This window comes from Thermobia domestica, chromosome 8 (genome assembly GCF_964235325.1).
Source record: "Thermobia domestica chromosome 8, izTheDome1.hap1.1, whole genome shotgun sequence".
In the NCBI taxonomy this organism is placed as follows: domain Eukaryota; kingdom Metazoa; phylum Arthropoda; class Insecta; order Zygentoma; family Lepismatidae; genus Thermobia; species Thermobia domestica.
The window spans coordinates 56,719,479-56,734,272 of NC_137461.1; the positions used below are offsets into that span (position 1 = coordinate 56,719,479).

Below are 14,794 nucleotides of genomic sequence, written 5' to 3' on the forward strand. Positions count from 1 at the left end.
TAGTGACGTAACATAGACACCGCACTTCCTTCGATTCAGTTCACTCTTTTTTCGCTTTGCTCTGCTCGTGACATTTCGAGATCCATTCTTTACGTTACATTTATTTAGTGGTATGTATTTCTTGTTTTACATCTTTTATCTCATACCTGTTTCTATCCTTGTTATCTTGCCACTGAAGACGGAACCAGCTTGGCTTTCCGAAACGTATGGAAAATATTTAGACTTCCGAAGGGAGGATTCATTGGTAAGTAGCCTTTTTTTTTGTGTGTGTGTGTGTGTGTGTGTATGTGTAAAGTGCAACACAATTTCGATAAAGCTTTCTGTCTTCCTCAGTCCTTAAAAATTTCTAGCATTGATTATCTTTACATCTCCAAACATTTTATACCATTCTACACTAACAAAGAATATAGTTTCACACTTAGAAGTGCATACTTGTCTTTCCTGATTCATTAATAATTATCTTAGCTTCTTGACAGTAAAGTACGAAACATGCATTTCTTTTCAGTCATATTATTATTCAAGGTAATTATCACTCAATGTTTTAAATTACGTAGTTATACCAGCTAGTATACGTAGTTGTAGTTATAGCATACCACATATTTTTTTCTGTGCTCATAGAATAGCCTTAATGGAAATTAGTACGTAGATTTGTCATAGGATAAATCGTCTCTCGTTTTTCTAATGTATTGAAATTCTATTGAATCATTTGTTTTACAATTCCTAATGTTCATTTTGATATATATCTGAACACATCCTTTCGTATTTATTGGTTTAATTTCTCATTATGGGTAGAACAATTATTAATTCTGTTTTCTTTTTCACATTCTCAAAAGAATATGAGAGAAAGTATCTTATCCGTTAAATGTATCCTCACTTTTCTCTCGTAGTTTTAATTAATTCTGTACAAAAGTAAAATCATTATTGAATTTTAATTTATAATTTATTTATAATTACTTAGAACAACATACAGAATGTTTATATGTTAATGAAAGGAGGAAAAAACCGGATTCTTTACATACCAAATTCTCTGTAGGTGCGAAAGTGAAAAAGTGGATGGATAGACCGGAAGTCGAACCTGGGATCTTCGGCGTGCGGTGCTGATGCGAAAAAAATTATACTTACTTAAATTTATTGCACTCACTTCCTGTACCATAAGGTCAGATGATGTGTATAAACTTCTGTGTTATTTCGAAAATTTATATGGTTTTCTTTCTTCCTATAGTGAAGAACAGGCAGACTAGTTGTGAAAAATCCTTTACCTCTCTTGCTAGTTAACACAGTCATTAACCAGTTTGAATCGATTATTTTGGAAAAAGAAAAACTAAAATTCATTAAATACTATCGATTCGCTTATAGTATATAAAACTACATAGTAACTAAAAGCACTTCTTTCAGAACTGGTGGTTGGGAACTGGGAATGGAATTGATTCAAAAATATAATTTACAGTAGAACATGAAAAAGAAGGATGTTTTTTCTTTATTGGTGGGGGAGGTGGAGTCTAATTTTACACAGAATCAATAACAAGTTTGTTTCAAACATTTAAAAAGAAACATATAAACAACTTTTGTACACAAAAGAAAACAAACATTCTTTTGTAATAAATTCTAATATATGGACTACCGTGTTTCTCACGGCAGGAAGGAATTACGAAAGAAAATTAAGTTTTCTTTTTACCTTTTTTTTTTTTAAAAAAAAAAGGAAAATCTAATGGTTGACATGTTCACACTGGAAAGTTGCCGGCCTACAATACCTTCAAAACGAAGGATAATGAGAAGAAAAAGAAAGACTTGACATAAAAATGAATTTCCTTTCCGTTATTTCCTTGCTTGTCATTTAGATTATTTAAGATAACTTAAAAATATCACAAGTTAAAAGTGAGATTTAAACCATCAAAAGATACAGAAATATATCTAGGCAATCATAAGAATTATTTTGTCGATTCCTCGATTAATTGTATTCAATCGAGTTTACAAACTTGGATGTGAATGGGATAGTACATCCATTAGCGCAACAAAACTGAAAAGCTAAAAGAACACCTTGGAGATTCCAAGGAGGAAAATGAAGCAGTTCATGGTCTATCCAAATACCTAAAAAATCATAAACGCATTACAAGTATTAAAAGTTTGCACCATTGGTTGTAGTTACCAGAAATAATTGTACTTGAAGCCTTTTATACAAGTAAAATAAAATGAGAATTCAACACATAGAAAGGAAATTTGGAATATCATAATAACAAATTATGTTAATAAAAATACTGAAAAAATATATCCACAGTTTATTATAATATATAAATTTATTTCAACATGTAATTTACTTTTTAAAAAGAAAATCATGAAAATGAGAAATATCACCAAAGATAAATAATTCTCAATTATGAGTTAGGAACAGTGATTCACAAAAAGAGAAACATGATGGAACAATAACATAGTGGACACTTTCATGCTTAATATTAATAAGATATAGTAACAACTATAGTTCAAAAAAGGTTAAATACATTTGTATAATAAGTGATATTTTGTTCTAAAGAAAAATTTTTAAATGCACCTAAAAACTGTTATTATTCAAAATTGCTAGTAAGTTAATACAAAACAAGGACTTTTAGTGAGTTTATACACATAGCTACATCAAAGTATTTTCTAAGACAAGTATGCCCAACCTTTGGCCCGTGCCCTCAAAAGTACTTTTATATGTTTTTTTCTTTTTTTATAATTTATTTTGTATGAAAGTTTTATGTGACATGTAAAAAAAAATACTTATAATGTAAACAAGCTGAAAACTGAAACTACAGACTTTTGCAGCCAGGAAGGACCATAATCGCAATTAACTAATTCATCATATCCTAGCGTAAACCGCCGAAGCTAGAGACTTTTATTTTGGATATAAATAATATCATTTTGTTCCCCTAAATTAGATCTATTGAGTGGTATATGTCCAATCTTCTCCCCGTTAAATGCTAATATTATCGAAGAATTTTTTTATGTTTTTATTTAAAAAAAATACTTGTAATTTAAATAGTGGTCAAAATGAAGTCTTTTAAATTACTTCTCTATGTACTTGCATCTAATCTTGAAAACGCTTGTGAGACCTTTTATGTATAATAATCAAAAGATCGAATGTCTGATGAAAACATGGTTTATAAACTATTTTATTTACATTTTTTTATTCCAGACTGTTCTCGGAATACTAGGAGTTTTACTTCTAGTTCTTTTGACAAATTACTGGTTAGCTTCTGTTGTTGCCGTGTTTTTGCTGACATTTTTCTGGATTAGTGGGAGATGCTTGAGAACTCTCAGGGACTTAAGGAAGCTGGAAGAGAATGGTAAGTCCTCAGTAATTTTGTTGTAATTATTTCAACTGATTATAAATGATTAGAAGATAGTTAGAGTAACTCTTCATTTCAATATATAAAATGTTATTGAGTATAATTAGAACCGAAATAAAATGTTAATACCTATGTTATTCAGTTTATTTCAAAATAGATGGAACGAAAAAATTACGTGTTTTATCACATAAAATATTAATGTATTTTATTTTAATTTTCAGCTCGGACATCTGTCTATGAACACTTCAAGACTACTTTGCAAGAAATTCTAGCCATTAAAGCATTTGAAGTAGAACAAATGTTTGAAAGTAATTTTGAAGCTTGCCAGGTAAGTTCATTTTCAATAATTCTACTAATAATGAAAAAGATTATTTCAATGAAACGCTCACATTGGTACCTGCAGAGTGTTAAATTCCATGACCTTGTCGAGTGTTGAGTTGTAGTGTTTAGACTGGATGTGATGGTGTCTAGTGCGATGGGCCCACTATTTTGATCCCAGATCATGTAAATTTATACAACAACGTACTTACTTTTGTACCTGTGGTCCTTTTTATATTAGTTTACGTTGATATTTCGACTTGCACAGGAATTATGGGCAGTACAAAACAGTTAATGATGAGGATGTATCAGTTACAGCCTGCGAGAGGTAAGAAAAAGTTGCGATCATGACTCCGGTGCAAGTCGAAATATTGACTCAATCTAAGACGGAGAGAAACACGGCTGCAAAGAAAGCAGATTATTATAGGCCTCTCAGTAGGACATTGAAGAGTATATATAACCTTTTGCTTTTTAAACTTAATAGACCTGCTGTATTGTTTTGGAAAGAAAAAAAACTGACTGAAATAAATGACTTGATTTACTGATGAAAGAAAAACGATCAACGTATTTCCCTCTCAAAGAAACAATGTAAAAGAATATTATGCAACGTATTTTATTTATCATAGCTCTGCAAATTATATATACACTTCTAACAACTGTTATACAACATAAATTTCAGGCCTTGTCCAGTTCATAAATAATATCCAGGATTTTCACCCTTTTTCTGCTTTCTATGACTTTCCCTGGGCATTTTCACAACACACTTTTATTACCAGGTTTTCCAGAACGCGTGGGAACCCTGCATATTATGTACAGCAATATTGGAAGTCGTTGGGATATGTTGGTGAATACCAACACATCTCTATACCTATATCTATCTCTATACTGCTGCAAACACTGCTGAAAGAAAACACTGATACAGTTTGCGTTATAAGAAACTGGAGCATGGCAAGGTTCCTCAGTCAAGCTTCGCTGCGGAAGAACAAGCACATAGGAAACAAAGAAAAAAAAGAGTGAACATGGGAGGATAGGAAAAAGCAAGTTAAAAGAAAAATAATAGTGAGAATTAGTGACTAGTTCTTAGAAAAGAATGCTAAGACACATTTAGCATATTGCTAATATGTAGCAATTTAAATCATCACTGGAGCTGTCCTTGGCTAGTATTTTTAATAATTCAATGACTGAAAAATAGAGGAAATAAAGGACAAAATTAAAATATATGACAAATATACACACATTTCCAAAATATAGGACGGCTTGGAGGTCTGTATATACTTTACAGGACCTTAAGTAATTATACCTGCAAGTTTATGGTGGATGACATTGTGTTTGTTTCCTTGAAATTCTCCCTTTCCTCAGTTATTCGGTTTCTGTGGGCGAAACATGTAACTGTAGCTGAAATTCACGGGCAGCTGGTAGAGGTTTTTACGGAGAGATTGTAATGTCTCGTCAGCATGTCGCATACAGACCAGACAACCACCACGCTGTTGAAGCAGTTTCTCTGAGGCATCATCGACCACCTTCGCTACAGCCCGGGTCCCGACTTTCACCTGTTCCCGTACTTGAAGGAGTACCTAGGAGGCCGTCACCTCGCTTCAAACGAGGAGATCAAACACTTCGTGACAATGTGGTTGAACTCGCAAAGACAGGAATTTTACCAGAAGAGAATCTTCAAACTCATCTCACGATGCGATAAGTGCCTCAACCGATATAGAGATTTAACCTAATGTATGTACAATCTGTTGACTGTATTAGTTGTATGAAATAGTATGTGCACGTTTCACTGCAGGCTTTGTAACTTTACTTCCTTATCACTCCTCGTAACTTCTATCTATATTCATGAACATAAATAAATTAATGATGCTTAGACTATTAATTCCTATGAAAGTCATATTGAATAAAGGAGGAAAGTGTTGAATTTTGCATATATATATATATATATATATATATATATATATATATATATATATAATAGAATAATAAAATGAAAAGCAACTAAGTACCCTGTAGATTATGCATTAAACTGACGTAATGTGGACATGTTTCTAATTTACAATCTTTTGCACTAGAGCTGAGAGCTTTACCAGTTAGTCACAACAACCTCAAATTGTTTAAAGGAAGTTAGGAAGTTTAATATGTCATTAATTTGTCAAATGAATGTTCAAGTAACGAAAAGGGTTCTAATTAAAGAATTAGTTTATATTTTTAGTCGATCCCCGAATGCTCTGCGTGTCAATACAGACAATAAAATAAGGTACCAAATCTAAATGAATTCCAGATTCAAAACGTCACGACTCACTAGGTACTACTGCTTGACATAATTTAAAAGCATTCGGTTACCATGCATATGCTAGAAGCTCTGTCTTCTGCTCATGCTGTTATTCCTCTTCAAGAAATAACAAATAATATGTTGTTTTCTTTTGAAATAACGTACAGTATTTCTTAATACGAAATTAAATTAAACTTTATGACATAATAACTAGTTCAAAATTAAAGTGTTTCACTTTGTTATATTTAACATCCCTTTCCTTTAGGATTTGCATTCTTCAGCGTGGTTTTTACTTCACGCTACACAAAGTGGAATTGCCATTTGGTTTGATATCATCTGTGTCATTAATTTGGGTGCTGTTGTTCTTGGTTTCTTTCTTCTTCCTCAAGGTAGGTTAAACTTAAACTGTAAATATATCTTTTTAAAGAATACAACCTAAATACTAATTGTTCGTCTGATAGATACTGGTTTCATAAATGTTATTGATGATTTTTCTTTTACATAGTAGCTTATTGTAATATAATCAAGGCTGAAGCTTATTTTATTTGTGAATATAAACCACTAATTCAAGATAACTAACGAGCTTCTTATGATTTACGACAACAGCACAACTACGCAAGGAATCAATGCGATTGACTCCCTCTATTGACATACACACAATAAGAAAATACTATTTATGAAACCTCTATAAATAAAAATATGAACCATCACGGAAAAACGATTTAACTCTTTCAAATATATTTTTGAACTTAGTTAATACTTTCCTCAAATTGGGTTTTTATTGTATTACTTTGATTAAAATGTATCAAAATTCATTCAAAAATAGAGTATCATACAAGTCCCCCATGTTGAGGCTTGGGATACAAACTTATCATTAAAAATAATTTTACATGTATTCCAACGTTTTCGAAAATTACACTTCTAAGTAAGAGGAGGAGGGGAGAGGAGGATCTTTTTTTATTATTTATTATTATTCAAATCGATGTCTGTCTCATCATTAAGGAAAAGGCTCAACAGTTTGAAATGAATTTTCGAATAGTTAGCACTTGGATCAAGGCGGGGTTATATGATGTTACTTTCAATAAAATGAGTACCCTAAGGAGGAGAAGTAGGTTTAAAATGTATTTAAAAAATAGTGTACATTACGAGCCCCTTATGGTAGGAAGATGAAACGGTGCATAACTTTTCATTAAAAAATAAGTGGGAATGTGTCCCTGACTTAATTCTGCTTCTAACTGAGGAAGGTAGAAATTTCTATACTGTTTTTCTCAATATATGAAAATAATTTAAATATATCCTTCAACTATTTTCCTAAACCTACTTCTTCTCTGCATAGAACTTGCATTTCATCTAGTTACATTATGATAATATTTTAAGATATTGTTAGTTTTCTTTATTTGGAGTTAAATATTACTTTTCATGACCAAGGCCATATGAAACGTGGACCTACAGCTTAAAGTGGAACCTATCTATCATGAACAGAAGGAAGACATACTAACCATTTAAACAGGAGAGAGAGAGCCATGTTTCAGGCTATACCCATTACAATCAATATTTATAGTAAAATTTTATATTATAATAATAAGTTAAAGTTTTCATATTTTGTGTAATACACAATAATGTGTTAAATAAAAAATTAAGTAACTTCACGTACGATTGCGTATTTTTATTTTTAGAAATTTATAATTTCATAGTTTTTCTACTTGATTCACTACTCAAAGTAACGCTCGCTCTGAAGAACTTACCAGAGGACTGTTAGGTATCAAAATTATAAGCTTCTAAAAACAAATATATGCAAAGGTACATAGATTATGTTTAATTTTTATTATACATAATTGCAAACTTTATATTAAAATTTGACTAAGGGTTTTTAAAAATCAATTTTATTTTACCAAGGAATGATAAGGCTTTCCGTGGTTCATAACGCACTTTCCCTAATTCTTCTGACCTTCTTACTAAAATAATACATACTTGTAAACTTACTCCATAGTTTTGGCCAATAGCACCCCTTTCCTTAAACGGTTTTGATTAAAAACTAGTTGTTCTCGTAGAAATTACGTACTTTTAATACACAATTTTGAATTTAACTAGTCTACATTTTTATCTTTCACTTCGAATTCCTAAAATTTCAATGACAAACTCTCCATCATGGAGCTATCTCTCGCAGGACACTAACTGCTTTAATTCCTTGTCAGTCAAGGTTTCTGATTAGAGAATAGAAAGTGTGTCATCTCTTGCGCCCAGAACAAAATTTTGCCTTTATTGCAGATCTCATTACTTTAATTGCCATATTATGTTTGTGTTATTGTTATTTGTGATAGAGTTAGGATTTTGTACTTTAGTTCGTTGATTACTAAATTTTTCATTTATTTCCTCAGCCCCATTAGCAGGCAATGTCGCTCTTGCTGTATCATCCGCTTTGACACTGTCAGGACTTTGCGAGAAAGCAATGAGGCTTCTGCCTGAAGTTCTTAGTCATTCAGACGCTATCTCCACTGTAATTAGCCAAGGAATTCTTGTTTCGGAGGATGAAGATGATGTTCAAGGTAATACAATCTTTTATAGCCAGAATCGGATAGAGTTCGATAGGCGGAATATCATCGAAGAGTTTATTATCACTAGTTGTCTTACTTTGTCGTTGTTTAAAATGATTTGACAACAAATATTATATTAGCATTATAAACATGCATCCAAAAAAAGTTGTGTAATGTCTTATTGTCAACCAGTTTTCTATCTATAACACAAAGATGGAAAATAAATGAATAATTTATGACATATGTTTCTGAAATATACATACTACATCAGTGCTCTCCAGATGTATATGATGCAAACTCTACATCATATACATCGTCTACATCTGGAGACCACTGACGTACTTGACAACGTGTTTCCGTACAACACAGCCCTTTCCTTGGTAAGTAAGTTCCATTTTTATTCCTTGATGTTTCTATTCTTTTTCCTCCTGTTTTTATCCTCCGTGACCAAGACCCCAGGAGAGAGTCGAAAGCTTGGAAGTTTAAAGAAAATTCAGGAATTACAACAATCTGTAAATAGAATCATAGAATTGCTGAGCGCGATTTTGCATTGTCTAAATAAGTTAGGTTACACCATAAATTATTATGTATCGTAAAGTAATAAGTGAAAGTGTATTGTCAAGCGGAAACTTCATTTTTGAATCAATCTGATACAATAGTACCATATATGCACATAAATTCTTCCTTGAATCACGATTTTTTATTTACTTATGTTTATTAATATCCACCAATGTTAATGTTAATGTTTGCATCATTCAACCAGTGTTAATACTCTGCTGGAATAAGGTGCAGAATTTCAAGTATATCCACATAAATTCATTCTTCCAATTTAATAGATCATTGAATATTTATTATTTTTAATATTTTGCGTTGGTCTGTATTTCCAAGTCATCACATTGAAAAGTCATCACATTGAGTTGATAACATAATTACGTTTATAGAAGTTCTTGGAGAACTAGCAGTTCGATAGTATTAGCGCATCCAATTTATGTAAAATAAAGTATGTTGTGTGTATTTCAGGAAAGAAGTTGCCGAATGACTGGCCAAGAACAGGTTCGCTAGAACTTGAAAATGTTAGACTTGGGGACGAAAAAGACTTAGCAACTTCACTCTCCTGTCACATTAGTACAGGTGAAAAGGTAAGATAAAAAGAAAAACAAATTTTAAATTATAATTATAATATATGATAACTAAATTAAATTTTGAAAAATATTAATCATTACGTCTTGTCACTTGTTGGCAGACAAAAACTTGTAAGATCTTTTGTAAATACACTGTAGGTGCTACATTTTCTGTTACTCAAAGCTTATAATATAATAACTTCTAATATATCATCAATAAGAAGTATATATATTCATTTCGTGGTACAAATTAGAAATATTATGATGAATAGAAATCGAGTCAGTATCGATATCGTTATCAGCATGTCGAAAATGAAATTCTTGCAACCATCTCTCATCAGTGAGTAATGGTAATTGAATCAGTTAATGCAAAAAGGGATTCAGTCAAACAAACTTAGTTTTGAGAAAAATAAGAAAAACATTGCAGCTTTGAAACTATAAAATCAAAATGAACCATTTTTTTCGTGTAGATAAAAACATTTATCTAATGTTGTATAAGAAAACCATGTTTATGCGAATTGCCACAGTAAAAACAAAAATGGTTTTCATTGTGGACTGAAACCCTTCTTTCGTGTAAAATATAGACGAAACCCTATATGTATGTAATTTTATTTAGTTATTATTTTTTGCTATTTTTAATACAAAACTGTGTTAAGACGTTTCTACCAGGTTCCAGACGCTGCAAATCCACCAACCGAATGGGACGAAATCAATAGCTATTGCCACTAACATATAAAACAAATATAATTCTCCATGCAGAAAGGGGTTCAGTCACTGACTCAAGCCCATGCTGCTTAGAATAATCCAAGTTGACATCTGTTTATAAAATGTTAGACCAATGAAATTGAAGCTCTTCATACATAGAAACATAGGTATACCCAATAGGAACAAAAATCTGATGTTACTCAATTTAGCCATTCGCGTGAACTAATTCAATTAGAAGATTCATAATTTTTATTTTGTTCTAATTATTCGGCATGTTTGTAAGATTGAAAAGCTCAACAGTGTTAGATAAACATTTTTAATAAGGTAAACTAATAATATTTCTAGTTGATCTTCTATTAAAGAAGCAAACTAATGAAAATATCTAACCTTTGTTCTATTATTAAGTCAAGATTGTTATATATGCTAATTTTAAGAAATTAAACTAACAAAACCTTCCCTTCTTATATGCACATTTAAGTGTTACGGTAACTTCATTTTCTCGAAGTCCAAAGTAGATCTAAAAAATCCACTCTGTAGCATTCAGAAACACTGATGGATGTTTAGAAAAATATTTTATTTCAGAGATGCATAAATACAAAACACTTGATGGATGTTGAGATAAATATTTTATTTCAGAGATGCATAAATACAAAACAATGTTGATCGTTTACCTTACGATTCCAATATTTGTAGTTACATTTATACTTCGATTGAATCTATTTTGAAAACTTTTGTTGAAATTTTACTAAGTTGCCCAAATATGTATACAATTACTGATCAATCTGTATCTTTTTAGGTTGGGATTGTTGTTCAAACGCGTGAACAAATCAATTCTCTATTGGCAGCATTATTCAAACTGACACCAATTCAAGGCAAAGTGAAGTTGGACAATGCTTATTCTTCTGCTGTGAGAGCTAGACATTGGAGGAGACAATTAGCAATAATAACGAGGGATCCCACAGTGATTCACTGTGGATCTTTAAGGGAGAATTTAGATCCTCATTATCACTGGTCTGACGAACACCTATGGAAGGCTCTTGAATTGGTAATCATGGATTTTTTCACATTTTTTTTGGATATTATATTGTTTCATTTTTTATATATTCTCAATGACTTGTAGTTATTTGTAATGTAAATAATGTTTGAAATATTTCCACTTTACTTTACATTATTTCCACTTTTAGGTACAATTGAAAGATATTGTCAAAAAGCATCAAAAAGGCTTAGACCTCCCGATGAGTGACGTTGCTAGTCATGGCTTAACTATAAGTCAGCTGAAACGATTAGATGTAGCAAGGACGTTGCTTAAACAAACTAAAGTCCTCATTCTAGAAGAAGCAACAGCAGCATTAGATCCCAGGTATTATAATACTACAATATAAAGAATTACAACGTATGTGTCTATGTCTGAACTTTGATTTACTATAAACACTATTCATACTTTATACGAATGTTCATTTAAATGGAAAATGAAAAAATAAAACTTTTTACTTTTTTTCTGTGTGCTATAAATGAATATCCATCTATGAAAATGAATTTAACACTTCAGTTACTCGTAAGTACATTGGCATTTCTTTACGTAGATTGTAACTTTCTGATTTCAAATTTTAATGAAATACTTCTTATTACAGTAAGATCACTTTCTGAATTAAAAAAAAAATTAACGCCTCTTTCATGAAGGATACTTGAAAATTTGCAGTATATAATTACTAAAATAAATTTAAAATATGATATTATATAAATGCTGTTATATTTTTTTAAAAAATTAAACGAAATCTTTGAGTTTTACGTCCCACGATTATGCCATGTGGGCTAAAGGAGACAGTGATGAGAAATGAATGAAATGGTGGAATGAAGAGAGTGGAGCAAATGAGAGAACTCCGATAAAAACGCACACACGGTGTTTGTCCACCACAAAGACCACTTGGCACGAGCTGGAATTGAATCAGGAGTCCCACGCACCAGAGGTGAACACTCTTCCATTGAGCCACTGTGGCCCTGTTATACTTTCAATAGAAGTTATTATCACGTAATTCGTTGGAGTGTATGTATGTATGTATGTATTTATTTATTTATTTGTTGAGTTGAGTTGAGTTGATTTTAGTTTAGTGTCCCTTTCAGCAGCGAGGATATATGAGACGTGGAACTTTTGATTAACGTGGAATCCGAACCACAGGAGCTCCCGCCGGGAATCGAACTCGGGTCTCCCACGCCAAAGGCGCGTACGCTAACCGTTTAGCCACGAGGGAGCTAATTTATTTATTTATATATATATTATATATATTTATTTATATATATAAGTCATGTGTTATCACCAATGTGGCAAAATTTTGTAACCCAAAATTGGATCTTTTTTCTAGCCAGGAAAAAGACAGAAGCTTCATTTCAATTCAGAGAACCAACATTAGGTTCTGGAATGTTGACACACTGAAGTCAACACAAGATTTATAAATATTTATCAAAACAGTTGCAAATTCATTCCAGTTCGTTCTATAACACTAATAGATTAGTATCTCTTTGTAAGGTCTTTCAGACAAATGTTAACATTTAACTTAAAATCTTCTTCATACGACAACGTCAGCCATATGTAGACAAAAACTATGATTCCTATATCTTGGGAAAGCATCCTGCAAAGTATTTGCTATGTGTATAACTTAGAGAAGATATTTCATGGAAAGATAAAACTGATAAATTAGTGTCAGTTCATATTAATTATTGATGAAAAATTTTGAAACAATTTAGCAAAATACTGATGTATTTTTATATTTATATCTAATTATCTGGAATACTCTACTTCCGAAAACAATCGCTTAAAGATTGGTTTAGATGCGAAACTAGAGATATAAAAAGGGAGACCATATTTATCGAAAATATTCATAAATAACTTCTATAAAATAATAATATACTAATTTCTCTCTGGTTTGTCACTTTGTAGCACAGCTGCCTGGCTGCGTTATATTCTAAAAAATCCGTTGTACAAATTCACAGTTGTATGGATATCTCGTACACCGTCTACCATCAGTTCCACAGATCGTGTGGTGTATGTAGAACAACCAAAGGTTAGGAATGCATGACAGTTCTGTCCTTTTGTAGATTAAGAAGTTAAATGCTAAGAGATTTACAAGTTAATCAGGTTACTTTATATTATTAAAAATCATAATGCATTTATATTACAATCACTTCAGTACAGCTAATTAAAAATGTATATTGTCTTCACATACACATCCTCTTATTTTAGTCTTGTCTTACGTCATTATCTGAAGGTACAATCGCGCAATTATGACTAAGGAAATATATATATATATATATATATATATATATATATATATATATATATATATATATATATATATATATATATATGTGTGTGTGTGTGTGTGTGTGTGTCAATTACATTTATTTAATGGAGCTAAATGTATTAATAATATCAGTCAAGTATAAACCTCTCAATCACGTATAAATATGGTAAATATTCCTCATTCATCTCTTCATTTTTATTCTTAAAAGTTGTACTCTCTTAAAAGTTTACACTTTTTTCCTTCGCAAGTCTCATATTAATTTAGTTATAAAAGCATCTTCCGTATTTTTAATCCAAATAGAAACGTTACCTAACGAAAGCTGGACAAATTATGTTATTTTTTTCTTTTTTTCATAGCACACACTGCCACTAGAATTCATTCAAGAAGGAGAACAGTTAATGTATGATTTCAAAGAGCGCTTAACAGTACAAAATTCTTCTATGGAACTATTGCCTTGGGTAAGTCTTGTAAACTAGAATTAGAATCTACAAGCATCTGATTATTTGTTCGAAAAACATTGTGAGAATAGATTATGATAAAGCATATGAGTAAAAGCAATCTCATGACAAAGAGTGTATTGTAAATAAACTAAGAAAAGATAGAATAATTTAAAGAAATGTTTTCGAAAATTGAGTTTTAAAAAGAGCCTTTTCTCATATGTGTGACATTTTTCAGTGACAAGAATTAAAGAAAATATATGAATGGGAAGTTTCTGTAAAATTGTCTCAGGTTGAAGATATATATAAATGCTAAAAATAGAGGTCAACTTTACTTAACAGATTATGGTTAGCTTATAAATCTACATAAATCATACGTACTTCAAAGTATAAATGAATATGGGATCTTTAAAACGAACACTACTATAAGATTATTAGCTACTGGTATTGCAATAAATAAATAAATAAAAATAAAATACAATAATAAATAAATAAACCTCATTAGCCTCTGCACTTGCCAACAAACCGAATATTTAATAATAATAATAATAATAATAATAATAATAATAATAATAATAATAATAATAATAATAATAATAATAATAATAATAATAATAATAATAATAATAATAATTTCTATACATATTGACGTGTATCCAAAAGTTTGGTTTCTTATTAATACTTTTTTTATTCGCACTGTCTGAATGAAATAACTACACAAAATTTCTCAGATATCAGGTAGTAAACTTCCAAAATTTTTAGAACAAAGAGACGCGATTTTCAAAAAG

The 14,794-nt window shown here is 30.9% G+C and overlaps 1 protein-coding gene across 1 annotated transcript in view; it reads left to right on the plus strand.

The window, feature by feature from the left end:
* The window catches only part of LOC145692912 (ATP-binding cassette sub-family C member 4-like), a 116,805-nt gene that overhangs the window by 98,991 nt on the left and 3,020 nt on the right, over positions 1–14,794 (plus strand). The window contains exons 16-24 of the mRNA XM_081768466.1: positions 3,170–3,320; positions 3,545–3,651; positions 6,176–6,299; positions 8,289–8,456; positions 9,465–9,583; positions 11,067–11,315; positions 11,455–11,630; positions 13,206–13,329; positions 13,926–14,027. Coding sequence (XP_081624592.1) covers positions 3,170–3,320; positions 3,545–3,651; positions 6,176–6,299; positions 8,289–8,456; positions 9,465–9,583; positions 11,067–11,315; positions 11,455–11,630; positions 13,206–13,329; positions 13,926–14,027 — 1,320 coding nt within the window. The remainder of the gene's footprint in view (positions 1–3,169; positions 3,321–3,544; positions 3,652–6,175; positions 6,300–8,288; positions 8,457–9,464; positions 9,584–11,066; positions 11,316–11,454; positions 11,631–13,205; positions 13,330–13,925; positions 14,028–14,794) is intronic.